This window comes from Lepidochelys olivacea (assembly GCF_965140295.1).
Source record: "Lepidochelys olivacea isolate rLepOli2 genome assembly, chromosome: 4".
Taxonomy (NCBI): Eukaryota; Metazoa; Chordata; order Testudines; family Cheloniidae; genus Lepidochelys; species Lepidochelys olivacea.
In genome coordinates this window covers 136775898-136803660 of record NC_140414.1, presented here as the reverse complement: position 1 = coordinate 136803660, position 27763 = coordinate 136775898, and the positions used below count along the sequence as shown (strand labels likewise).

The window sequence follows — 27763 nt, the reverse complement described above, 5'->3', positions numbered from 1 at the left end:
CCTCCTCTCTGGCACCGCCCTTCAGCAACCAGTCATTGAGGTACAGGCATATGTGGATTCCCCTCCTCCTGACCACCGCCATGCATCTGGGGAAGATTCAAAGGGAAGAAGAGAGGCCAAATGGGAGAACCATATACTGAAAATAGTGGTTCTCCTACCACAAAATAAAGAAACTTTCTATGGGTCAGTGGAATTGCCACACGAAAGTAAGCGTCCTGAAGGCCCAGAGCAGTGAACCAATCATTCTGGGACAGTGCAGAGAGGATAGCCAGTAGAGTGGCCATGCAGAATCTCATGTACTTGATCAATTTGCTGAGGCCATGAAAGTTGAGAAGGGGTCTCATCCCACCCTTGAATTTTGGTATCAGGAGGTACCAAGAGTAAAAGCTGTGGCCCTGGTGTTCTGGCAGAACCTCCTCCACTGCTCCTAACTGCAACAGAGAGCCTGGTCAATGAGCAGTGTCTTGTGAGCAGGGTCCCTGAAGAGGGACAAGGAAAGGGGATGGGAAGAGGGCATAGAAAGGAATTGGCTTGCGTAGCCTGATCTGATAGTTTAGGACCCAGCTGTCAGAGGAAATCGAGTCCCAAGCATTGTAAAAGCAGGCCAGCCTGTCCCCAAAGGGATGGGGGAATGGAGATGGCAGGGTAACTACTGGACCAGTGTTCTGGACTAAGGAGTCAAAATAGGGGCTTAGCCCCTGCTGAGGGAGGGTGTGTGGGCTGCCCGAAGCCCGAGCCCAACTGCTTCCTCTTGTGGGATCTCGTTCTCTGCCTAAGGTAGTCCTGCTCCTTCCAGGGGAACGGTTGTGCAGGGGAATGCTGAGGGTGATCTTGTTGTTGCTGCTGCATGCCACAGTAGCCCTGGAATCCTTGAAGGAGTGCAAAGTGTCGTCAGGCTTGTCCAAGAAAAAGACTTGGGCGTCAAAGGCAACTTCTTGATAGATTGCTGGACGTCCAGAGTGATTGCGGGGTTTTGCAACCAGGAAACCCTCACAGTTACCACCGGGACCGTTACCCTGACTGAGGTGTCTGCAACATCAAGGTGTCTGCAACAAACACCTGGAACTCTTCACTCTAGGCCTTGGGCAACTGGTCCTTGAATTTAGCTATAGCGAACCGGTTAAGGAAATGATACTTGGCCAGAAATGCATGTTGATGTGTGATCCTCATCTGTAGGGATGATGACGTGCAGATCTTCCTGCCCAGAAGATCCAACCTCTTGGAGTCTCTATCCTTACGGGGTAGACTTGAACCTACCCTGCCGGGCCCCATCATTGACCACCATTACAACCAGGGAACTTGGGGCCAGGTGGGAATAGAACCCCTCAAATTCCTGCATGGGAACAAAGTAGAGTTTTCTCATGCACTTAGCCACTGGTGTTACTGAGGCTGGTGTACTTTACAGGGCTCTTTCTGGCTGGTGTCACAAACAGTCCTGGTATGCCTTAAAGTCCTCTGGGATAGAAGTGTCTGGGGGGGGACAGGGGAATGAACCCAGCAGCACAGCATCATCCAGCGATGAGGACAAATGTCTTGGCTGAGCCAAAAGAGGCTCTCGCTCCCAGGGAAATGTGCCCAGGAGGGAGGACTCTTGTGGCTCTATGGAGAGGAAAACCACTGATGCCTGGGCCGGGGCAAATCTGAAGCTGCCACCATTGACCTGGCAGGTGACTTTGGCTTCAAACAGGATGAAGAGCAGGGTCTCTGTGAACAAGGAGCATCCCACTGAGTCCATGGCCACTGATATAGGTAGGACCTGTAAGGGGCAGGACAGCAACCTCCGTCCTGGCCATAGGATGCAGACCAACTCTGGGAGCCATATTGGTCCACTGACAACCCCCAGAGCTAATCGGGTGATGCGGAGCAGTAGGATGATGACTCCAACTTGGAATCAGAGCACCTGAGATCTCAGCAACATGGGAAGAGTGATGCTTGAGGGAGCCAATAGGCAGTCCATTTCAACCATTGCACAGACTAAGGTGGAATTGGTGCCTCCAAAGAAGGCAGCATCATTGGTACTGAACGCAAAGGTCCTAACGCAAAAAGCAGTGCGAATATGTCAATGTGGATGGTGGATGGCTGGGACCACTTGCGGTGTTGAATACAGCCGAGGGTGGGGGCAAAGAGGGTCCTAGTGCCAAGGTCTCCTGCACTGATTCTGGTAGCAGGTCCATGCCCACGGGAGTGTCTACGTGTCATGCCGAGAAGCACAAAGGCTCCATTGGAGGAGCTTCCCGAAGACACAAACCTCAGAAAGTCCTCACCCAACAGTGAGGAGAGAACAGAAGGGCAGAGCAGGTCCACCATAGGCTGGTATGCTGACGCAGTGGTTACAGTCAGTACTGGCATTGCCTTCATTGGTACCAGACTCAACGGACACCTGGAGGCCGGAAGCAGAGTCAACTGTACGGGGTTTCTGCCCTTCCCGCTGGGTACCAGGGAAAGGTCAGCGGTAGCCATACCATCCCATGCACCAGCACCAGTCCCATGCAGGTCTGCACTTTTCCTGGGGTAGGCAGAGGAGTCGCCCCATGACCTGGAGCAGGAAGCATGGAAGAGGTCTCTTATGAGACCTCTTCCTCAATGCCAACGATGGAGAACATCTCCTCTGTCTCTTCAGAGCAACGCCTGCCATGAAATGAGAGGCAGCTGTACTCTGAGTCTGAAGGTGTTTTTTGACCTGAGGAGGGCCTCAATACTGGATCAGGCTGTGTGGTCTGTTCAAGCAGGTAACAGACTGGCTGTGTAAAACCCAAAGCCGGGGTACTCAATAGGCGGACTGTCCCCTGAGCTTACACCCCGGCCTTGTGTCCCCTGAGCCCACCTCCATTTCAGCCTCATACCCCCACCCCGTAGCCCACCCCAGCCTTGTGATCCTCACTCTCCAACCCCACCCCAGTCTCATGCTTCCTGCTGCTGAGCAGTTCGCAGAGCCCTCCACCCTGCCCTGATGTCCTCCCTACCCCACATCCTTCAGGGCCAGTTCCTGGAGCCCTCTCCAGCCCCCAACCCCACCCAAACAGGCCTCTTCCCTCCACAGTCCGCCTCCAGTCACCTGCTTCTCCCACATCCTGGCCTCCTCCCATCTCCCCAGGGCTGCTATCTGGAGTCTCCTCAGTCCCTCCCAGTACCCGGAGCCTCCTTCCTGTCCCTCTGCTATCCCAGCTCCCAAAGGGGCATCACACTGCTAGCTGGATCACAGTCCAATAGCGTCACTGCCTGGCTCTGAGCAAGGCCTCACACACATACACATCCTGCTTTGCTGCCCAGATCCCAGCCCATACCCATTCCTCGCCCCCTGCCCCGTCTCCGCTGCTTGGCTCAACTGGGGGCATGGGGGAACCGTGTGGGGGTTTTTTGGGGGGGGGAGGGGGGAGGAAGCAGCAACACCAAGTGGCTCAGGCCAGCCCCATGTGTCCCGTTTTCAGTTTAGGGAAATAAGGTCACCTAACTCTCTAGGCAGGGAGCTGGCAGACGATCATGGCGCTTTGTGGGAGGCGGGGGGAGGGGGGCGACTGGGGAGTTAGAGGAGGGGAGCTGAGCCAACGTTCCCTCGAATTTTTAACAGGCCGTGTGCGCAAAACATTTCTTCTCTGCAAATTGCTGTGCAAATGTTTGTGCGTGCGGTCTGTCGCCGTGTGTGCGGGGTTTAGGATCTGTGTGCTCGCACACACACACACAGCTTAGAGGGAACAGTGGTCTGGACTGTGACTATGCCTTGACCAAGAAATTTGGACCGTGACAAAAAATAATTTCTTACCCCTGCCCTAAGGCATGATTGATATCAGCAAGCCAGGCCAGCCCTGGGCATGTCCTAGTTAAAAGATACTATTTCTCAGGCTGCTCAGTGTAGAACCGAGCCCACCTGGAAATTAGCAGAGCCCATTTTCTTTAGTTCACTAATTCGTGTTTATTTTTTTGGAAGCCGCTGTCATAAAATGTACAATCCGATTGCAATGTGCAATGGTTTCGAATGATATTGTTTCCCATTGCTGCAAAAAAGCATGGATTAATGGTGTGTGGGTTGGCTTTCTGTGTTACAGATACAGCTCCCAGTGTTGCAGGTTCATTTATAAAAGTCATAGTAAATCACTTGTTTAGTAGAGGTTTTGCAACAGAAATAGGCCATCGAGTAAACAGGACCAATTGAAAAATAGTGGGTTATTGCTTCTCTCACATACACATGAAATGATACTATAATTAAGACGGTTCATTGTCTATGACTGTTTATCTGCACTATAAGCAGAGAGGAGGAGCTGGGGCATAGTTGAAATGCTGGCCTGGGATTCCAGAGAGCTGTGTTTGATTTCTGGCTCTGCTACAGACTCCTTTTGTGACCTTGGGCAAGTCGTTTAATCCTTCTGTGCCTCGGTTCCCCACGGGTGAAATGAGGATGATAATGTTTCCTTGCAGGGTTGTCTGTTTAGATTGGAAGCTCTGTTGCGCCTTTGCTGATTTATACGTAGTCACGTCTGAATCCATCCCTGCTGCTACAGAGCCAAGCGCAGGGTCCAAGGGGGAGACACAGCAACTCCCTTAGCCTAGGGCTGCAAAACCTTGACCGTTGCACTAACTTGCTCCACTATAGCCATAGCTGCTGCGGGTCACTGCAGAACAGCAAGGATGCACAAATGTTCTGACCATGTCCCCAGCAGCCCCTCGGGTGGGGGTGGAGAGGGGATGTGCTATTTATCCTAGCTGGGAGCCTGCTGATGAAGCCCCTTGTGCTGGGGGCAGGAGTATACCGACATGAGCGGCAATCACACCTCTGACTGCAGGATAGCCATACCCTTAAATACAAAGGGGGTCAGGTTCCCAACTGAAAGGTGTAAATTGGGCCATTGAAGGCAATACAGCCCCATGAGCTGAGATGCTGGCTCAGTGGCTTAAAACTCATCTCTGGTGCAATTCCGTTGAGCTAACAGGGCTGACTCTGGGCCCTGCCCCAAACTATCCAGCTGCTTAAGTGCTTTGCTGAATCCGCACCTTGATTTGCAGGCCCCAATGCTGATCGCTCAGCAGCGGAACTCCTGGTGGCGTTAATCCTGATTCACTGATGTGGTGGGGGAGAGGGCGCAAGCCAGTGCCACTCTAGCATCGCAGTCATTGCACGCGGGTGGACTTGCAGGTGCAGGAGACCTCTGGACACTTACTGGGACACAGCCTGTTCGGGGGCCGCCTTGGGGAAAGAGGACTTTGCATTCCACCTACCTCTCCCCCCAGAGTTTGATGATCCCCAATAGCCTGACTGTTCTTGTCCGAGAGGAGAGGGATGAGGGGCAGGCAGAGGTTCGGCACACAAGCCTGAGACTTCTGCATTTCCCGCCTATGGCACAAACCCTCCAGGCGCGAGGCCAAAGCGCACAGCACAATTTAGATGTGACAAAACTACTCTGGAGGAGCAATTTTTATTTTTTTGCGTTGGTTCAAATATGACAGATATTCTCAAACTCTGCTCGTAAGGCACAAAGCCCTGGACTGCTTTGGGAGTGATTGAGTGCCTCGTGTGCAAAATTTGAACACCAGCAGCCTGGTTGTTGGTTGCTGGAAGTCAACGGGAGTTAAGTGTGTGGAACAATTTCAGAAACAGGCCCAAGAGGCCACATCATGTCCACCCCAAGGCTTGCTTGCCGCGACACCTCAATCATGTCTAAGTGGCAACGCTGTCACGATTCACATGCTCTACGGGGCAGTGCCTCGTGCTCATATAGCTAAGTAATTGAGAAGAATTTTTTCTTCCCAGTTTAATTTTCTCTATCTATAGCTCAGGGGAGCAACCAATGACTGCAGAAGTCTTTGGTTCTTTTTAATTTTAATATGATATTGCTTAAAAAAAATTCTGTTTGAGCCTAACAATGCTCTATTCTGTTAGTGGGCAGAAGAGCAAACACAAAGAAGGTATCAGAGAATCTCGGCACCTCTAGAAATTCAATTTAAAACTCATCCAATTTCAAAGTGAGGAAGGTGCTTCTTTGAGCCCTTGCCCTGACGCCTCTCTGAGGACTGCACTGCATCCTGGGAGATATATTCATGCCAAGGATAGAGGATGTCCATAGAGGATAATGGCAGCATGAGGGAGCACAGCTACGTTTCCAAATCAAAACATTTGGGATTTCCGACCAAGCGTGTAGATTTTCAGCTGGCACTTTTTGGTATTTGAATTTTCACAGAAAAGCTAAAGTTTTTCCATAGAAAAAATTGATTACAATGATTTTTTTTTCATTGGCAGTTGTTTTCATTGAAATTTTCCACATGAAAAAAACCAAACATTTTTCAACCAGTGCTAGGCAATACATGGATGGTGGCCTTGTTTCCAGTATTAATGAATACCATGTGAAAAGGACTATGTTGCATTTACTAATGCCCAGTGGCTCACTGCTTAACTCACTTCTATAGAAGTGAACTTGGCAAGCATTGTTTTGGAAGTTAAAAAAAAAAAAAAAAACCTATACACCCCTGCCCACCACCACCAAACTTCCCTGAACATCTTGGGTACCTGTCAAGTTCGAGCACCTTCTCACTTGTAAAGCAGGCATGGGCATGCCTCTCAGAAGTGCGTCACACAGGAAGTCAGACAGAAACAGACAACTCATGAAGTGTGCAGAGCAGCATAGGAGAACCTAGCCATGATGCAGACATGGAAGTGTACTTTGCCTGGGGAAACAGGACCATAGAGGTGAATGAGGTTCAGAGGCAACCAAACTACAAATCCCATGAGACAGTACAGTAGCATTTTCAAATTGAAATATTTCAGTTTTCACAACATTCCGGTTTTTTTACAACGATCAAACATTTCCCCCAGAAAGCAGGCACCTTCTGTGAAAATGTGTTCAGTTAAAAACCCAATTCTCTATGAAAACATTTTGATGCAACTTGTCAGTTAGCTTTAGTGATGGCTAATTTTCAGGAGGTAACACACATCCAAAAGTTGAGGCTTCATGGAAGGGTAAAGGCTGAGTCCAAGGAGGCTCATAGGCTTGACCAAAAGCCCATTGAAACACATGGAATGGCACCTGTTGATGAATCAGGCTCTCTGTGAAGCTGATCCTTGAAGGTTTCATGGTAGAAAGACAGGTCAAAATTCTCAAACGTGCTCTGATTTTGGGTGCCCTCAGTTTTGGTCTGCAACTTGCAAAACTTTGGGCCTGTCTTTCAGAGGTGCTGCACACCTGCAGCTTCTAGTGAAATCAACAGTGGGATACACAGTCCAAAATAAAACAAGGAAAGAAGTGCACATTTTTAACAGTGAGAGTAATGAACCATTGGAACAATTTCCCAAGGACAGTGGTGGATGCTCCATCACTGGCAATTTTTAACTCGAGATCGGATGTTTTTTTCTAAAAAAATCTGCTCTAGGAATTATTTTGGAGCAGTTCTCTGGGCTGAGTTATACAGATTAGAATAGATGATCACAATGGTCCTTTCTGGCTTTGAAATCTATAAAATGTTATAAGCTGAGAAGCCACTTTTGAAAACACTGGCCTATGCTCATGCAGTAGTTGTGTGATTAGAAAAGGCAAAGGGAATAAGCCTCTGTTTATAGAAAACCCCTCCAAAATATCTGAATTAAGAGGACAGAAAGAATACTCCCTATACCCCATGCCATCGCTGAACCAAATGTATCACCATTTTTGTTGGGAACTGCCACAATCGCTCACAGTGACCTCTGTACTCTGCAGATACATAATGGTCTTTTAAAACATGTTGTTACAGTGAAACTGCAGTAAATGTACAGACTGCAGCCCACGGCCATGTCATGAGCCATTCAGAAAATAAATTTCTGCTCATTTGCCTGGTTTTTATGTTATTTGGGAGCACAGCTATTAAAACACAGTTTGGGCTCCCATCTTTATAAGCGGGCTGGAAGTGCAGTTGCCAAAATAGAGAGTAAAGCAAAAGTGACAAGACTTTTCATTCTGTAAGATGTTAAACTGAATTGTGATGAGTATCATCTCACGGTTGCTTTGGGCAACTGCAAACTATCTGGTGTGGGGAGTCACCATGCCTGTGTTATTTATTGATAGGAGAGGAGCATCTAAAGTCACCAGTCAGGATCGGGGCCCCACTGCGATAGGTGCTGTACAAAAGTATAGGAAGACACAGACCTGTCATGAAGAACTTACAGTTGAGTTTAATACAAGACATGACAAGTAATGAACAATAGGCGGGAAGGGCAAGGGCAAGGGAGGACAAGGCTAACAGTAAGAAGAGCACATAGTTATATTCAGTAGCTCCACACAACTTCATGATTCCAAACTGCTTAGAAGTTTTGGGATTTTTTGCCTCTGATGCGGCCATCAGGTGCTGACTGATATCTTGCAGACATTGCAGCAGAAGCAAGTAACCTTAGTCAAAGATCCACCAAGGCTTTTTCACTACCAGTACAGTAAATGAATATGACCTGAATTCCAGGTAAAAAAATGTGTTTTAAAAGTCCTATAGATTTATGTTTAAAATGCTCTGCTGTCATTAAATTCCACTTTCAAATGAACCCATTTTATGGAGGTTGATGGTATCAGTGTTTATTAGCTGATGTTCCCAGGAATTCATTTTATTGAACTTAATAGGGTCTTTAATTCATAACATCTTTTTAAATACAGAAGGTAATTTTCCACGTAGGGAGACTAGTCAAAAATAATCATATCCCTAACATTCCAGAAGGAAGCAAATGGCTGACCCTTAGAAATCATGTAAGCCATGTAGAATACACACACAAAAAGATGATTTTTAGAATTATTGCATAGACTGCCAAGCCAATCAATACGCTGATTTGTATATACACAGTATGCACTCACTGGGCCCAGTACTCTCCTCTTCCTCATAAATCAGTAATAACTCAACTGAAGTCAATGGACATACACAAGTGTTAGTGAGAAGACAAGGTCATAGTGTCCAAGGGCAGACGCAGCTATCAATGAAAAGGAACGTAGAATAGACCTGTGGCCATTTCTTAAATATATAGCAGAAGTTGTTCTATGCTAAACTTTCTTACATTAACTTAAATGAAGCCTCTGCTATTGCTCCTCCTTAGGAGGCATGAGTGACTTATACAGCCTGAACATAAGCAGGAGACAATTAAAATCAGGCCCTTCAAATTTAGAATCAGCCTCTTGGAAAATGATTACATTTAGTAAGTCTTGACAGTTAGCTTGTCATTACAAGCAGGCACCCTCTCTTTTTCCATCAGCAGGAATTAAGTTACAGGGAAACAGAAGATCAGTGAACCAAAACTGTAACAAGACTTAATGGTAGAAGGTATTTGCCTTTTCTTTTTTTCTTGTGCGGGGGGGGGCACAAAGGAGGACTAATGTTCCCATTCCAGCCTTTTAAAGTATTTATTCACAAGCACATGAAACATTAACACACCACGTTCTTGAAGCAATTTTAAAAAAATACATTGCCTATGAAACTGTAACAGCAGCAGGAGCTGACAACTTACATTTGTTAAGAGTTATACTCTCACTTCAGAGGCAGCTGCACAAATTAAGCTTTATATCCAGGTAAGGATATACTTCGCCCACGTCTGTAAGTGTTGCAGAGTTCTAGGCTAGCAGAGGCTGTCCTACTATATAGGAGAATGGCTGGCTGGCTAGTGAATAGCTGGTGGTGAAGTGTTGTAATTGTTAAAGCAGGGTCACATGCAATTTAAAACACCACTTTTCAGAAGTAGAGGTAGCATTCTGTCACCGGATAATTGCCATTGGTTTTATGGTAGCCTGTGCCCCTGAAAGGGCTTTAATGAAGCAGTCTCCAATAGGCAGCTTATTACACTGAAGGTGGGTGTGACTTTGCAAGTCATACTTCTAATGGCGTGGAAGTTCATGCAAGTTGAGCGGTAGGTGCCTGCTGAGAACTGTCCCTGGGCAAGCATCAGCACACCACTGAAGGCAACTCAACTATTAATAGGGGGTCACTGCTACAGTGGTCTCAAAGCTGTCACAGCTTATTGGTTAAGAGGTAGGCATACATTCTCATAAATTAAACTGTAATTTCTCTCTCCTCATCAGCAAATGTTCCAGATTAAACCATGCATAGGTTGCAAAACTCAGCATATTAGCAAGAATAATTAAGAAATTACTATTATAAAGTCTAACATAAGTATAGCCCTATTGGATAAGATCAACTGTCCATCTAGCCTAGTATCCTGTTTTCTGACAGTGGCCAGTGTCAGAGGGAATGAACCAAAGAGGAGAATTTGTCCAGTCCCAACTTCTGGCAGTCAGAGGTTTAGGGACACCCAGAGCATGGGGTTTTGTCCCTGACTGTCTTAGCTAAGAGCCATTGATGAACATATCCTCCGTGAAATTATCCACTTCTTTTTTTAAACCTAGGTATACCTTTGGCTTTCACAACATCCCATGGCAACAAGCTCCACAAGTTAACTGTGTGTTAAGTAGTGTGTGTGAAGTAGTACTTCATTACATTGGTTTTAAACCTATTTTCATTGGGGATCCTTGGTTCTTGTGGTACATGAGGGGGTAAATAACACTTCCTTATTCACTTTCTTTACACCATTCATAATTTTATAGACCTCTATCATATCTGCCTTAGTCATCTCTTTCTTAAGATGAACAGTCCTGGTCTTTTTCTTCTGTCCTCATATGGAAGATGTCCCATACCTCAAATCATTTTTGTTGACCTTCTCTGTACTTCAATTTTATTTATTTGGGGGGGCAGAGGGGAGACCAGAACTCAATGCAGTATTGAAGGTGTGGTCATTCCAGTATTGAAGGTGTGGTCATTCCATGGACTTGTACACGGGTATTATGACACTGTCTTATCTCTCTTTCCTAATGGTTACTAATATTCTGTTAGTTTTTGTCTGCTGCTGCACCTGGAGCACATGGTTTCAGAGAACTATCCACAATGACTCAGATCTCTTTCTTGAGTAGTAACAGCCATCATTTTATATGGCTAGTCGGGATTGTGTATTCCAATTTAAATTACTTTGGATTTATCAACTTTTAAATTCATCTGCCATTTTGTTGCCCAGGCACCCAGTAACTCTTCACAGTCTGCTTTGGACTTGACAATTCTGAGTAATTTTGTATAGTCTGTAAACTATGCCACCTCATGGTTTATTCTTTTTTTCCAGATTTACAAATACATTGAACAGCTTTGGTACCTATACAGATCCCTTGGGGGATACCAATATTTAGCTCTCTCCATTGTAAAAACTGACCGTTTATTCCTACCCTTCGTTTCGTCTTCTAATCCATAAGGGGACCTTCCTTCTTATCCCATGACTGCCTACTTTGCTTAAGAGCATTGAAGAGCCTTGTCAATTCTTTCTGAAAGTCTTGTGCAAATGTGCTATTTATCCGACTCATACCACCTTCAACCATCCAGTGACAGTCTTAGGACAAGTTACTTCTGTAAACTAAACTGAGATGAATATTGTAATTGTACCCAATAGCCCACCTTGTAAATACTAGGGTAATATTGACAGAGTTTGTTTCCAGTGCTTCAGGACCAAGGTTTCCGAGACCTGAAACAGCCGCCTTAGAAAAACTGTTCACCACGGACCATGGAGCATCAAGACAAACTGCAGAGTGTGCTGCTGAAAACCACAACTACAGCTTTACATAATAAGGACATGAGGTTTTGGAATAGAATTGTTATGGCATAGCATTTGTTCTTCAAGAAATGTTACATAAGCAGCTAATTTTGGTTTCCCTAGCTGATTTTATTTGTTTATAATGAAAGCAATCCTAAATTCAGTCACTTATTATAACTTGTAATCCTCATTCACAGGCACTCAATTTGCTCTATTCGTACAGTAAAATAGAACCTTCGCATGTAGCACTGGTGGATCATTTACAAGAAATATACCCCAGCACGTTTGTTTTCAGAATTTTTTTTTTTTTTACTGCAGCAAATCCTAACATTATCAGTATTTCAAAACATTCAAAGCAAAGCACCATCTGTCTAAGGTTAAAAGAAGAAAAGTTAAGGTAATATAAGCAGAAAGAATGTGATTTCCAAGTTACACACAGTATGAATATGCATTTTCATGGGAAACTATAATTTAAACTCTTATGAACATAAATATAACTCTGAAATATCAATTAAAGCATTTATGGGGCATTGGCTCCACTCTGGACAAGTGTTTAAGTGAAATCCTTGTCAATAAAAGGAAGACAAACTCTCTGAAGCTTTCCCCAGAAATTACACAAAATAACAAGCCCCTCACTAATGTGGGGCTATGCTCTGTATGGTTCAGCAGCTCTGAATAATACATTTTGACGTATACCAACATAGCCAGCTGCAAGGATCAGCAGGACACACTCTGTGGATCCAAACAGCAGTAATTCAATGGACGGCATCAACTTTTGCCTAAAGCTCAGAAAGTATTTCCTAGTCACTAATGAGCAAGAAAGACTGCTTGGTTTTTAAAACGTGCGTGCTCACAAAGCGGATATCTTACCCCACTCAATGCATCTTTGTACAAGCTACATTAACTCAGAGTGCAATGAGTATATAAATCTAAAGCTATAAAAATGCTCTCAAATGCTTCCAGATAGGGTTGTGCTGTTTTTTCCTCCTCTTAAAAAGCTGTCTTGCAATGAGGGGGAGGAAAAAAAAAAAAAAAAAAATCACTGAGCTGCAGAATTCAAAAATCAAATTTAGTGATAGATTTATTAATTTGCTATGATGTACAATCAGGTGACCATTTCTGAGCAGGAGACAGTGAAATAAAGTTTATGGCTTTAAAGTCAAATTCAGAACCAAGTATCAGTCACATTCAGGCAGCTGAAGATTAGTGGACGACATATACAGAGGCAAGGTGCTGTCTTGACTTTTCTGTGATAACGTTCCAGGGGTTTTACAGCAGTTTCCTCTTCTCAAACTCCTTCAGAGAGAGCAAAAAATAGACATATTACTGTTGTGACAAGAGAGTTTTCCAAAAAGCTGTACGTTTCGGTATCCTTTTAAAAACACAGGCAAAACACACTAGAAGGAGGGCACTTAGAAGAAATGCTATTCCAAGTCACCCTTGTTTGGGTCTGTTTAAAATTTCACTGAGCCAGGTGCAGGGCTTTAACCTCCCATATACAGATTCACTCAACCTCATTTTCACATTGCAACTTGTTTTTTGTTGACAGTTTCTTAAACAGTGAAAATATTGACAGTCTTACATCTTCCTTTTATTATTAAATGCATCTGCCCATGTCATTATTATATTATATTTTATATATATCTATATAAAAATCTCCACTCACGCCTTTATCTCAAGTGAAGCTGATTTTTGGAATGAAAAAGATGGCAGAATTTTGCTGCCAAATTCTCGAAAAAGATGGTAACACCAAACTATATATCCACTTCTCACAGTCATTTCCTAGTCGACCCTCCCCTCTACCTGCTAGCAAGATAGACAACATGCCTCAATTTTCAATCAGAAGCCTGATACACCAACAGGGAAGTCTTAGTACCAAGTTAAAATTGGAAGATAGTGGATTCTACAGGAGAGAAGGAGGAAAATATCTCCCCCATCTCATACCCCAAAAAGAGTCCATGGCAGATGCAGGAGGGGAGGGGAAAGAAAAAAGAACCAATACACACCCCACTGTGCGGGGCCTGTAATATATTAACTCATCAGCCTCATCTAAATATGATGTTGTCAAGGCGGTCCTGTTGCCCCCAGTCGTGGTCTAACATTCTTTCAGTGAATTCTTATAACGGTGCTGCATCAGAACAGCAGTTTGCATTTCAGCTCTTTAAAGAAATGACTAGAAATGGTTAAGGCTAGTAATTGATTTGTCAGTCCAAAGGACGAACCAAAAACATCCAAAAATAATTCTGTTTGGAACTAAACTGAACTCTTCAGATAAATTTCAAAATGGTCAAAACGAACTGTTTAGACTTTTTGAAAAAACTAATTTTTCCAAGCCGAAACCCATTGGAATTTGGGAATAGTTTTGCTGTCCTGAAAAATGCATTTTTTGGTGAATTTCCTATTTGCTGAAGAAATTTCACCCAGCTTTAGTTAAGACCTCCATTTTAAAGTATACAGAAATACAGCAGAAACCGTGAAAATTTTCTAAATATCTTGCAAATATCTTGCTGTGCAAGAAGAAAAGGAGTACTTGTGGCACCTTAGAGACTAACCAATTTATTTGAGCTTATGCTTTCGTGAGCTACAGCTCACTTCATCGGATGCATGCAGTGGAAAATACAGCGGGGAGATTTATATACACAAAGAACATGAAACAATGGGTGTTACCATACACACTGTAACGAGAGTGATCAGGTAAGGTGAGCTATTACCAGCAGGAGAGCGGGGGGGAGGGGGGATCTTTTGTAGTGATAATCAAGGTGGGCCATTTCTAGCAGTTGACAAGAACGTCTGAGGAACAGTGGGGGCGTGGAGGGGGGGAATAAACACGGGGAAACATGCTGTGCAACGTAGACAGTTATCCCGAAAGAAAAGCAAAGATAGTTAAAATAAATGTTAAGTGACTGTGTAGACTTTGAAAAAAATTAGGGCTAGATCCACAAAAAGGCCTTAGGGGCCTACCTGCAGCTTCAGGCAGCACAGAGATCCTCAAAACCCCTGCTCAGCTGTCACCCAATGCTGAAGACACCTAAAGTCCACAAGCATCTAAACTTCCACCATTCAAGTTCTGTAGGCATCCTACTTTTCTGCCAGTGAGCATGCATGCAGACACATCAGTCTAGAGCCCTGTTTCATACCTAAGGCCCCTGGGGAGGAAGGGGTCATCAAAATAGGCATTCCCCCACCTATCTCACCTGCAAGGCCCAAATCAGTAAGTGTGTTCTGAGCATACTCAAAACAGTTGGTAGGGGGAGGGAAGCGGGAGACTCCCTTGTAACTTTCAGCCTTGTGGTTAGAGTACTCATCTGGGAGATCTAAATTCCATTGCCCACTCTGCCCGATGTGGAGAAGGCATTCCAACTTGGGTCTCCCATCTCTCAGGTGAGTGCCCAAACCACTGGTCAATATTCATTGGGCCAGAGAAAATGAGTGATTCTATTTAATTTGTACCCAGAGGAATAGCTGCAACAGGTGAGAATGAGTCTCCAACACCAGAATACCCCATAGTCCAGTGCTTAGGGGAAATCCCTGCCCCTCTTCTCAACATTTCCAACTGCCTAGCTTAGGTAGCTCCATGTTGAGCGTGTTGGCTTTTGTGGATCCCATCTGTAGGCTCCTAACTCTCCCCATGAGTTGTACAGAGAACCTAGGCTCTAACTCAGGGCTGTGGATTCCACCAGACGACAAGGTGCTTAGAAGTTCAGCATCACAATTTGCTGAGTGTTGCAATGCCTAAGACCCTTTGTAGATCTATGCGGGAGAAATCAGAAAGGAGTTCAACTTCTGTATGAGGTACAGGATTGTTATGAATTGCATGCATGTGCCCAGGGATATGAATTAGCTTTTTTTTTTTTTTTTAAAGTCAAAATAATGTTCTTAAATAAATCAGTAGATAGCTGTGGAAAAAGATAAGCTAGTCCATGCACTGTTACAAAGTTACCGAGTATCTGTAACGTAAAAAAAGTAAAGGGCGTTTTCTGATCTAGAATCAATTTAGGTTCATATGATGTTTAGCTGCTGTAAAAGAAGAATGGTACTAGTCTGTTACTGAGCCAAATATTCTCTGAATTTTGCCACATGGCTTTGACAAAGGAGAACATGACACAAAGTTGCTTGTGTGAATAAAGACTCAGCTGCAACTGTTATTTAATGGCTTTTTTGTTCAGTAGAGCCGCTACATGTCAAGATGCAGTTTTAAATAGACTTAAATGAGGAAACAGTGTATTATAACTGTTCACTTGGAAGAAGCAAAACTGACACAAAAGCAAAAGGCAGCTTTCATATGTCTGTTGTTCTGGTTATACTGGCTAAATGCCATCATTTCAAAGCACTTCTGACATCTGTGTAACTCACCTTGTGTATAGTGCTACCCAACTGAGCAGGAGACATACTGACAACAACGCCAGCATTTTGAAGAGCAGCAATTTTCTCTTTAGCACCACCTTTCCCCCCAGCAATGATTGCCCCAGCATGACCCATTCTTCTGCCAGGAGGAGCAGTCAGACCAGCTATGAATGACACTACAGGCTTGGCATTTGGACCCTGTGGTGAAAGAAGAAACACCTACCATGAAAGAGATGTACCACTTCTGGCCAAGTACTCAAAAGGGGAGCAAGAACTAGACATCTAGATTTGGAAAACCCCGTGGGTAAGGGACATGAAAGCACTGGCCGAGGATACTTAGAATGGCTTCTCTCAGAAGAAGTGTGCATGTAAACAGCAGTCATGAATATATAAACAGTGCTTCTACAGAGGAGCCATATATGGGTCACAAAACAATTAAAATATAAAAACTTTGTTGTTGTAGCCATCTTGGTCTCAAGATATTCGAGAGACAAGGTGTAGGAGGTAACATCTTTTATTGGACTGACTTCAGTTGGTGAAAGACAAGCTTTGAGCTACCCAAAGGCTCTTCTTCTGGCAGACAGCACTGTAGAATTGTGACCCAAAATTATTCTCAAGAGAGTCTTTAAACCCTAGCTTTAACTGGCTTTAACTGCATTTTCCAAACTTTCTAGTAGTGGCTTTTTATTAATTGAGAACTAAACAAGTTTCTCTACAGTGGTAAATGCTTAAAAGGTGGTACACATTTAATAGAGTCTTTTGGAATGAATGGCACATTCTCTGAAACTTACGGAATTATTTTCCTTCAAGAACGCTGCTGCATCTTCTTCGGCATTGCCTCCAATCTCACCAATCAATATTATCCCCTCTGTTTGGGGATCCTTCAGGAAGACATCAAGACAGTCAATAAAATTAGTTCCATTGAAGGGATCTCCTCCAATCCCTGAAAGGCATTAACACACAAACATGAGTAAATGTGAACATGAACAACCGAGACAAACCAATTTAATTTCAGTCTATTATTATTTGTATTACACTGGCACCTAGAGTCCCCCAATCAAGATCTGGGACCCTCTCTGCAAGGCACTGTACACACAGTACTAGACAATCACTGCCTCAAGTTCTTATAATCTGAATAGATTAAAAAGTGCAGTGGTGGGGGGAGGGGGAGGAGAGATTATTAATCCCATTTTACAGATGGGAAACTGAGGCATAGGCAGATTAAGTGACTTGCCAAAGGTCATAGAAGATGCCTGTAGTAGAGCTGGGATCCTCTCAATCCCAATCAGGTTTTTAAAAACTGTGTTTTGACTTAACCAAACATGTAGTGGCAGGTATTTCAAACACAAGAATAAGGCTATGACTTCACTGCCAAGAAAGGTACATTTTATAGTGGATGACTAATGCCAGTTAATTCACTGTCCAATCCAAGTGGAGACAAGGCACAGGTAATTTTTACCTCAATGCAGCTAGGCGAGGTGAGCCTTAGGCAGAGGGCATAGTGAACTCACCTAGCAACATAAAAACTACCTTGTAGTATTTTATGGCAAGATAACAGACTTGCATTAATCATCTCACTGTAAAAAAAACAACTTTTTCGGGCAGTGAAAACATAGCCTAAAATAAAGAGCTCACCAAGTCTGGAAGCTCAATACACATAAGTCAGAGCCTTTTAAAATTTTAGGTCAACATTCATCTTTGTGTGCCAGTCTTTACAAAACAAAGAAGAATGTAATGGATGTGACAACTCCCGTTCACCCGTCGTCAGGTTTAAGGAACGTGCTCGGAATGGTCAGTGTGAGGATGCCTGCATTGCCTTTGTCAGTGTTACACAGAGTCTGTGGACAAAAGAATTTCAGGCAGTCAATCTGACATTTCCAACCCAAAGAAAACCTGTCTTTACCACCTTTGTTCCCACACTGTACTTCAACGCCAGAGATGACTAGGATAATCCGCCACTAGCAGGCATGAAATGTTTTATGAACAAATTTTAAACACTGAAAGGTAGTTCAATATAAAGGCTAAGTAAGGGTAGATCTATATTTGAGCTGTCAGGTGTGATCCCCACGCTTGCTCTGCTCAAGCTAACATCTAAAAATAGCAATCTGTGGCTGCTGTGGCACCTTGGGCCAGCCACCCCAAGTACAAACCCATCCTAGCCCCTGCGAATGTACTCTGGCAGTTAGCCCGAGCCGCCATGGACACACTGCTATTTTTAGGCATTAGCTCAAGCAGAGATAGTGCAGGTATCACACCTAGCAGTTTAAGGATAGACATACCCTAAGGTTTGTATCATTTAAAAACAAAAAACACTCAAAGCAACTCTGATCTCTCAAAACAGTTTCCATGGCTAAGCGCCATATCTTGATTTTTATTCTATGAACACACGTGATGTCTTTAGGGCAGGGATTGTCCTAGGTTTGTAGAGCACCCACCACAACAGGACCCAAACCTGGATAGGCCTGAAGGTGTCACTGCATTATAATCAGAATACATATTCTCTGTGTGTATATAAAGTCTGCTGCAGTTTCCACGGCATGCATCCGACGAAGTGAGCTGTAGCTCACGAAAGCTCATGCTCAAATAAATTGGTTAGTCTCTAAGGTGCCACAAGTCCTCCTTTTCTTCTTGCGAATACAGACTCACACGGCTGTTACTCTGAAACCTGTCAAATATGTGCTACATTCTCCAGTAGTGTAAAAGGGTGAAACTTTTTACACCAATAGAAAATTTGGCCCAATAAGCTATATTTTCTATGTTGTGCCTTAAAATAAAACTAAAACCACAGTAGGTTCCAGCATATTGGCAGTTTTCCATGCAAGATTGCTTTGGCCAGGCTTTTGATGAACTCAGAAAATGAGAGTTAGTTAACAGAAAGGGCTGGTTATATTCTGCTAAATTGCAATTGTTATTGATGCAAAGTCCCTGAGTTAGGTTGGTTAGAAAGGTGTAACATTTCTAACCAAAATTAAAAGACATTCAATATTTTTCAATAGTTTCTACAATCTAATGTGTTGTGGTTCTTACACACTGACTGGGCCTGTCTGTCTTTAACAGAAGAGGTTTGGTGGAAGAAACCCACCAACACAGAAGGACTGTCCCAATCCAACTTGCGTCGTCTGATGTACAGCTTCATACGTCAGGGTGCCAGACCTTGACACAATACCTTAAAAGGAAGAAGACAAGGTTGATAGTATTGTATGTAATGAGCTGGTTTCTGGATATGCATTAGTTCACATGTTCAGGGATATAACTTTAGAAGATTACAGGGAATATTCAATACTTCCTAGATATCCTTGCATACACATGAAGATTCATATTCTATAGTAGTTAAGATTAGATTTGCCCTCCCCTCTTGCTTTCTGGTCGGCTTTCCTGACACTCAGTTGTGAGTTATCTAAAGTTGTCCAACAAGCCAGTAGCATTGGCCAAAACAGCACTCCTCACAGTACAGCTTTACACATGGAGCCAATTACAAAAGCAAACTGACAGTAGTTCTCAACCTTTTTAGGCTCAGGACCCATCTTGTAAATTTTGATGGCCTATCACGGCCCAGTAAATAAGTTTTAATACAAAAAAATCTGGCTTATTAAATATTTTTTAAATCTGTATATTCTATATTATGGGTAACAAAATAAGTACACTCTGTGCACCACAGTGGCGGCTCCTGCAACTCCTGTCCAGCAGGACTGGCTGAGCTTGGCTCCCTGCTCAGGGGATTGCAACCATTTGGGCAGTAGGATCATTCAAGTTTGGCCCAGGCCCCTTGATGGGGGGACAGCTGGACCAAATCTGTGGAGTAGTATTGCGCCGTGGTGCATGAGGTTGCAGACCCAGTCACTCAAATTGTGTGTGGCAGGTCCCATGCAGTCATTATGCTAGAGGGGCAGCTGGGCCAAACCTGAGCACCACTGCGACCACTGTGGGAAGCCAAACTAAGCCCAGATAGTCTCTCAGGACTGAAGCCACAGGAGCAGCTGCTTTGAGGTGAGCTGCAGCCCAGAATGCGAACCCCCGACTTCAAGACCTAACCTCCCAGGGCTTCCCACACTACCCTTTGGTCATGACCTAAAACTAGGTTGTCAAAACATGTCTGCAGTCAGGTGTCTGCCCCACACAGGTAGATGGAGGGTTAAAGCAGCCCTCAGGGAGGCCGCGCAAATCCCAGCCAATGGGAGTAGGGCTTGTAAAGAGCCAATCAGGGGAAGGTTTGATGGAGCAGCCAATCAGAGCCAGGGAGGGCCATAAGAAGGGCTGCTAAACAGAGCAGGGTCAGTCTCTCCCTGGAGTACAACAGAGAAGGACTGGCTGCCTTAGAGTACCACCTTAGATAGCGCAGTGCAGGGCAGGGTCAGGGGAGCAATAGGGAGCTCCACCCTGAGGAGGCCCCTGATACAAAGGGCCGAGAAGGTGCTAGGGCTACGGGGAAGTGGCCCAGGGAAATAGGAGGCGGGAGTTGGAGGAGCGGCAGCACGTGGCTGCCAGCTATAGGGTCTCTGGGTCTGAATAACCCTCAACTGGAGTATTGTGTCCAGTTCTGGGCGCAACATTTCAGGAAAAATGGACAATCTGGAAAGCCACCCTGGCCGGTGCCATTGAGCAAAGGACATCTAATAGGGAGTCTGATGGTTCCTCTAGCTTCTCCGCCTGGAGCGTGAGGTTAGAGGCAACTCTTTTCAACAGGTCCTGATAAGCCTTAGTATCATCCTGAGGAACTGGGGGAGGGGGCCCCCCACAATCGCCTCATCAGGCGAAGACGAGGAGGAAGAATCTGGTGCCATGGGGTCTGATGCATCCATTGGTGGTCCAACTGGCTGATCCCCGGGATCCATGTGAGCCTGAGGAGTTCTCTCTTCAGGAACGGCTGGCTTGGGGGGAGGGTGGGATACTGAAGCCAATGGTTTGTCCGAGGCCCCCGCCACCGACCTGAGCCCTTGTTAAGGCTGGGTAAAGCCCCATAGGTTCCACAGGTACTAGGCAGCCAGCCACTGGCCCTGGGGCCATGGAATAGTTGGTGGTACCGCCAACATCGAGGGAACCACCAGTGACAGGTTTTGGCTCACCAGCAATTAATCCTGCCTGGTGCCGGCGACTGAGGCTGAGTGGTTGCTTTTAGGCGATCATGTCTGAGTGGACTGGCGACCCCGTTCACTGTGCTGCCTATCGCTGCACCTCGATGGGGAGCTCTCCACTCAGGATTAGTCCCTTCTGCGGGTCCTCTGAGACCAGTGGCATTTGGCAGATCGGCAATGGCATTCCGGCGATCTATGCCTTACACAGTTCGACCAGTACTGGGATCTGGAGCAGCACTGGAAGCTGGAGCAGGTCCGCCTCTGGAAAGACCTTCCGCCCAACCTAGGGGATCCATGTCACAGCGATGCATACCGGCGAGCTGACGGCTGACTCCGCTCCTGGGAGCGACTGTCTCAGGCCCGCGACCAGTGCCAAGCCATGGGTGAAGTGCTGGTCTGGTCTCAGTGCTGTTGATGTCAGGAAGGGCGTTCCCTCTACAGGCCTTTGCCAGGTCACCAGCGAGGTGCATCTCAAGCCCTGCGGGCAGTGCCCTGAGGCTGGAGAACGGTCAAGGCTTTGCTGAGCCTGCGCCTCTGCCTTCGAGACCTGGTGGCTCCATGCAGATGAGTGCTGGTGGGACGTCCCCCACGATAGAGAGTGGTGCCGCTGAGACGGGGACCTATAAAAAGGACCCAAGGTGCGTTTACCCTTAGACTGCGGTACCGCCGTAGTTGGTTTGGGCAGCACCGGTAGCGCCACGATATCCTGCACTGCCTGCAGGGCCTCGGGCATTGACGGGACCGCTAATTGACGAAGGCCCGTGTCACTGTCAAGCATGGCAGACATGGGTTGGGGTGGGCTGGACCACTTGACCTGAGCTGGGGCCTGACTCCCAGTTGGAGGTGCCGAGCTGCCCTCCTCCCCTCTGCTTCCCCTTGCGGGATGTAGATTTTCCTCTCCTGGTCTTCTTTTGTCGCGTGGCCGGTGCTGGGGAAGGGGATTGGTGACGGTCTGTCGATGGCACCCGTGGGGTGCTCCGCACCGCCGCTGCGGTGCTTGGGGCAGAGTCAGACTTCAACTGCTCCGGTGCCGGAGTTGGAGCAGACTCTGTAAGGAGCACTTTGACATGGATGTTTCACTCCTTCTTGGTCCGAGGCTTGAAAGACTTGCAGATACGGCACTTGTTGCTTATATGCGACTTGCCCACACACCTTAAACACCTGTTATGGGGATCTCTGATGGGCACAGATTTTTTGCAGCGATCGCAGGGCTTAAAGCATGACCTGTCCCTAGCCCAAGTCCTGTTCACAACTAACCAAGTCAAACACACTAACACTAAGGGATAACTTAACTATGTACAACTATTTTATAAGAAAAAGTTTGTAACACTGAACAAAGCAAAAAGGCTAGCCAAAACAGCAGACGCTCCAGCACCATCACTGGTGGCAATAAGGAACTGAGGGTGGGGGTAGCCGGTGGCCTCCACTCCAGATGGGGCCAGAGCCAGTCCCCTACGGATACCACTGAGGGAAAAACTTCTGGCACCGGTGCATGTGGGGAACACAAACACCTAATATGGAATGAACATGAGCAAGCACTTGAAGAAAAATTGTTCTCTGAACCTCTGAGGACAGGTCAAGAAGCAATGGGCTTAAATTGCAGCAAGGACAGTTTAGGTTGGACATTAGAAAAAACTTCAAAACTGACAGGATGGTTAAATACTGGAATAAGTTGCCTAGGGAGGTTGTGGAATCTCCCTCATTGGAGATTTTTTCAGAGAAGGTTAGACAAACACCTGTCAGAAATGGTCTAGATCAGGGGTCGGCAACCTTTCAGAAGTGGTGTGCCAAGTCTTCATTTATTCACTCTAATTTAAGGTTTTGTGTGCCCGTAATACATTTTAACATTTTTAGAAGGTCTCTCTCTATAAAGTCTATATTATAACTAAACTATTGTATGTAAAGTAAATAAAATGTAAAGTAAATAAAATATTTTTAAAATGTTTAAGACACTTCATTTAAAGATCTGCATTTTAATTTAATTTATCAGTTTAGTATGATCCTTGCTCTTGCTTTTCCTTGCTGAGTTTTCCAGTGTCTGGCATGTATTTGGATACTTTAAGCTGCACACGGGTTTTTGAGTAATCAGTTGTTAACCAGCTCTGAGAGGGACAGAGGACAGATTTCATGTGTGAAAATATCTGTTCACACAGGTACGTGGATCCAAATGCTGAAAGCATTGCAAACACCATTTTCTTCAAGAGTTAAATTTCACAGGCAGGGACGTCCAGCAGGTGAGAATAGAGGCCCCATGATCTCTCTTGGTAGCTTCAAGTGCACTCCGCAGATCTGCGAACTTTGATGCCCACAATTCTGAGCTTTTTAACTGAATGAGCTGCATTTCAAAATATTCAACACCCATCCACTGATATACAGACAAATCCAAGTCGCTTTTGTTGAACTTTTCAGGTTTAATTAGAAAAGAAAGCATTGGGCCAAATCGCTGGAAATCTTGAAATCTGTCAGAAAATTCTGATTCCAGTTCTTGCATGTACATTCCAATCTCATTGACACTGACAGTGCTACGTGTCAATAGCTTTTTTATGTGTTGGAAGTAGCAGAAAGTCAAAGTTCGAATACCCCGAGAAACAACTGCTAGTTTTACAACAAATGCCTTCCAGGCTTCATAAAGATCAGAACCATTTGCCCTGCACCCTGGAGATAGAGGTTGAGTTTGTTTAGGTGAGCGGTGATGTCAGTTAGAAACATGAGCTTACAAAGCCATTTGTCATCATCCAGTTTGGGGTAGTTTTGTCCCTTTTCCGACAAAAAGGCCTGGATTGCATCAAAACAGTTTACAAAGCACACCAAACTTGCCACGACTTAGCCACTGAATATTACTGTGAAGTGAAATGTCGTTATAAGCACTGTCCATCTCGTCTAGGAGTGCTTGAAACTGTCTGAGTCAAAGCAGATGAAGCAACAAGGAAATTCACAATTCGCAACACTCTATTCATTACATTATTAACCTCTGAATTAGAAATTTTAGCATATACGTTTTCTTGATGGATGATGCAGTGAAATTTGACTATCGGGTAGCCAATTTGATCTTCAAGTAACTTTACAAATCCCTTCTGTTTTCTGACCATGGCAGGAGCATCATCTGTTGTCACACAATTATTTTTCTGACATCAACTCCTCTTTCTTCAAAAACGGTTTACAAAACTTTCCACGATACCTTCCTCCTTTATTGTGCCATGCACGGGTTTTAGGCAAAGTTCCTCTTGGATTTCATTGGAAGCACAGTATCTTGCAACAACTGCCAAACATGGAACATCGTTTATATCCATGCTTTCATCAACTGCAACTGCTGTGTCTTTTAATGTAGTGGTCTGCTTTTCGTTAATGTTTTCTGCCATTTTGCTTACGCATCTCTCAACTGTTCTGGCAGAGACAGGCAGTTCTTTTATTCTAGATATGATCGTATCTTTATTTGGCAAATCACTGAACAAAACCTCTGAATTGCCGAGAAAAACTTTTTATATGCTCCCCATCTGTATACAGCTTTTTGTTTTTTGCAATGCACTGTGCAATCTTGTAACTTCCTTCTGTAGCTTGATTTTTACTTACACTTAAGCATTTAAAAACACTGCTTTGCTTCTCATATCCTGCTACTGTCTTTTTGATCGACTCAGTCTTGTCTGCTTCATCAAGAAAGGTTTTCTTGTGCTTCATTTCAAAATGTCGAACACCTGATGTGCAACAAACACTTTCACAACAGAAAGCACAAACAGTACTGTCCTTCTTTTGAATAAATCCAAATGTGTTTGTCCAAGAAAGCTTAAATGAATGGATATCTAACTTTGCTTTCTTAGGAGCTGACATTTTGTCAAATGTACCCCTCAACTCACAGTGTGGGGAAAAAAAAATTGTAACAGACGGCACGCACAGTGTCAAATGTAGTGCGCTGTTCTATGTGGCGTGATATAAGCAGCAAATCAGGACTTAATATCTCATTGGCGCTGGAAAAATTTTTTAAGGGGGAGGTGCTGAGACACGCCCCCTCTCGCCCCTGTCTGCACCCCTCACTGCCCCAGGCTAGGGCCAGTGGGCCACAGCTGGGGGCAGCTGCAGAGCACCGGGCTGAGGCCAGGAGCAGAGCCCCTGGTTGGCAGCCGGGACACCAGGCCGGGGGCGGGCTGAGCGGGGCCAGCGGCCGGGACCCTGGCTGGCAGGGGGCTAGGGGCCGGTACCCCAGGCCAGCAGTGGGCTGAGCGGGGCTGGTGGCCGGGACCCCGGCTAGCAGGGGGCTGGAGGACAGAACCCCAGGCCGCCAGCGAGTTGAGCGGGGCTGCCGGCCAGGACCCCAGCTGGCAGGGGACTGGTGGCCTGTACCCCAGGCCAGCAGCAGAGCCCTGAGGCCAGCGGCCAGGACCCAGGTAGTGAGAGTGCCACTAAAAATTGGCATGAGTGCCATAGGTTGCTGACCCCTGGTCTAGATAATACTTAGTCCTGCTGTAAGTGCAGGGGACTGACCTATAAGACCTCTAGAGGTCCCTTCCAGTCCTATGATTCTATTTACTAATTTAAATCTAGTTCTTTCAAGCCTAACTGTGTTGTTGGATGGTGGAGAGTTTCACTCAGTCCATGAAAATAAGGTAATTTCTTTTTTTAATTGAGATCAAATATCCTTTAAACAGCTGGAGGTTAAATAGCAGGAAACAGGCCACTTTTTTACTGTAGTTGATGTGTCTTTAGAATATTACTAAAATATATTACTACGAAGGATCCAAAAATCCTTCAGAAATGGGGGGTGGAGGGGGAGGGAGAGAAGATGAAAGAGACCCAAGAAGCACATGGCACAAGAAGAGTTAGGGAGGGGGACGGGTGCCATAAAGCTCACATTTGCACTCACGGGATTCTTAGAACGCTGCTAGCTATGCTTCCACTGGGGGGGACAACGCGAGAGAATTAAATACTTCATGGGCCTTGCCCTGGATTCTCTCTCTTTCAAACATTTTATGAGTATCTGACATCTCTTGCAGACTTTTAGAAGAGGTTTGATTCAGAAGGGAATGTCAGACAACTTGAGATGATACCATCAAACCAATGCTTTATGACTATTAAAAGAAGTTATCTACAAAGGGCATAACTGCACTCGTCTTTGATTTTTCAATTTCAGGTTTATGGCTACTTTTGAAACCAGAGGTGTGACCTGAATGCTAATACTTAATACTGCATCCAGCTTCTGCTTTCACCTTCGAATTTGCACTGCAGTGACACTAAATGCAAGAGTTTTGAAGCTTAGCTAGCACACTCCTCTCCTTCTGATTCTGACTCAGGATGTCCCAGCTGGCAGTTAAGCAGCACCATCTCACATGTAAAAATCTTGTGAAGAGTGACACCACATGGTGCACAATTCTGAAGTCAAACCAAGTGTACCCTGTCTACAGTAGAAGCCCAAAAGCTCTGTGTAATAGCGCCTAGTTTACATGGCGTATCATACATTGTAGCTTTAACAAAAAAGTTTCTAGTGTTTTAAGAAGGGGAGTAGGAATCAAGACTCCAGACATCCGGGTTGTGTCATTGACCCTGTGTGTGATGCTGGGCATGTCGCAGCCTCATACAGTCTATCCTCCCTGCCCCCTTCTGAAAATATCTACCCCAGGGGTTCTCAAACTGGGGGTTGGAACCCCTCAGGGGGTCAGGAGGTTATTACGGGGGAGGGGGGGGTTGCGAGCTGTTAGCCTCCACCCCAAACCCTGCTTTGCCTCCAGCATTTATAATGGTGTTAAATATATAAAAAGGTGGGTTTTAAAAGGGGGGGGTGCACTCAGAGGCTTGCTATGTGAAAGGGGTCACCAGTACAAAAAGTCTGAGAACCACTGATGTGCCCTATTCAGATATTTATCACATACTCATCAGCATGGTATATAGGTGCAGACAAATCAACATTCAGTGAGAAGCCTATTTTCCTCCCTCTTAAAATCCTCACAGTGTTGAGAAGATAAGTGTTTCGGAGTTTGGTTCTTTATTTGAGGATTTTAATGCTTTTTATAGGCATAGTTCCTTTAAGAAAACAAAGTGGCTCACATTGCCTCAAGAATCCTTTTCAACCTCTTGCTTGCATTACTTCTGCTCAAGCAATGTCTGTGGCAAAATAAGGGGCTTCAGTCTCCAGAATTGTCAATCTGGCTCCACTGACCATTGCTAAATTCACTAATAACTTGTTACACGGTATATCTATTGCTTAGTTATATGTCATGACATGACCTGATAAAGCAACATATTTCAGCTTCAGCATGAATATGCAAGGCTTACCAATTCTTCCTTTCTTGTGAATGTGGCCTGGCATGATACCAATTTTGCATTCTCCAGGCTAAAAGAGTAGAAATAACAAATACGTTAAAAAAAAATGATGAAAATATTTTTGAAAATTCACTGAAGATGAATTAGTCTCTGAAAAATTAGAAGAAATGTTTGTTTCAAACACTTACATTGATGACTCCAGGGCAATTTGGGCCCACTAGTCGAGTCTTATCCTGACGGATCAGTCTATGTTTAACTCGAACCATATCCTGCTGTGGAATGCCTTCCGTAATGCACACAATTAAGGGGATTTCTGCATCAACAGCTTCGTTAATTGCAGCAGCAGCAAATGGAGGAGGCACATATATAACAGAGGCAGTGGCGCCTGTTTGTTCTTTAGCCTAAACATGCATTAACAAAAAGCACATTAAACATTCAGCAAACCTTAAGAGTACATTGGGCAACTAACTCTTTAAATGTATCTATGTAAATATTGATGACAAAAAATAAATCAGGAGTTTAAAAGTCTATGGTCACAGCA

General features: G+C 44.9%; 1 protein-coding gene across 1 annotated transcript in view; it reads right to left on the bottom strand.

Annotated features, from left to right (window-relative positions):
• Positions 1 to 12620: 12620 nt before the first annotated feature.
• The window catches only part of SUCLG1 (succinate-CoA ligase GDP/ADP-forming subunit alpha), a 29605-nt gene continuing 14462 nt past the window's right edge, over positions 12621 to 27763 (bottom strand). The window contains exons 4-9 of the mRNA XM_084627113.1: positions 27411 to 27623; positions 27235 to 27292; positions 18984 to 19067; positions 16693 to 16844; positions 15911 to 16099; positions 12621 to 12853 (exon numbers count right to left, since the gene is read on the bottom strand). Coding sequence (XP_084483239.1) covers positions 12827 to 12853; positions 15911 to 16099; positions 16693 to 16844; positions 18984 to 19067; positions 27235 to 27292; positions 27411 to 27623 — 723 coding nt within the window. The 3' untranslated portion in view covers positions 12621 to 12826. The remainder of the gene's footprint in view (positions 12854 to 15910; positions 16100 to 16692; positions 16845 to 18983; positions 19068 to 27234; positions 27293 to 27410; positions 27624 to 27763) is intronic.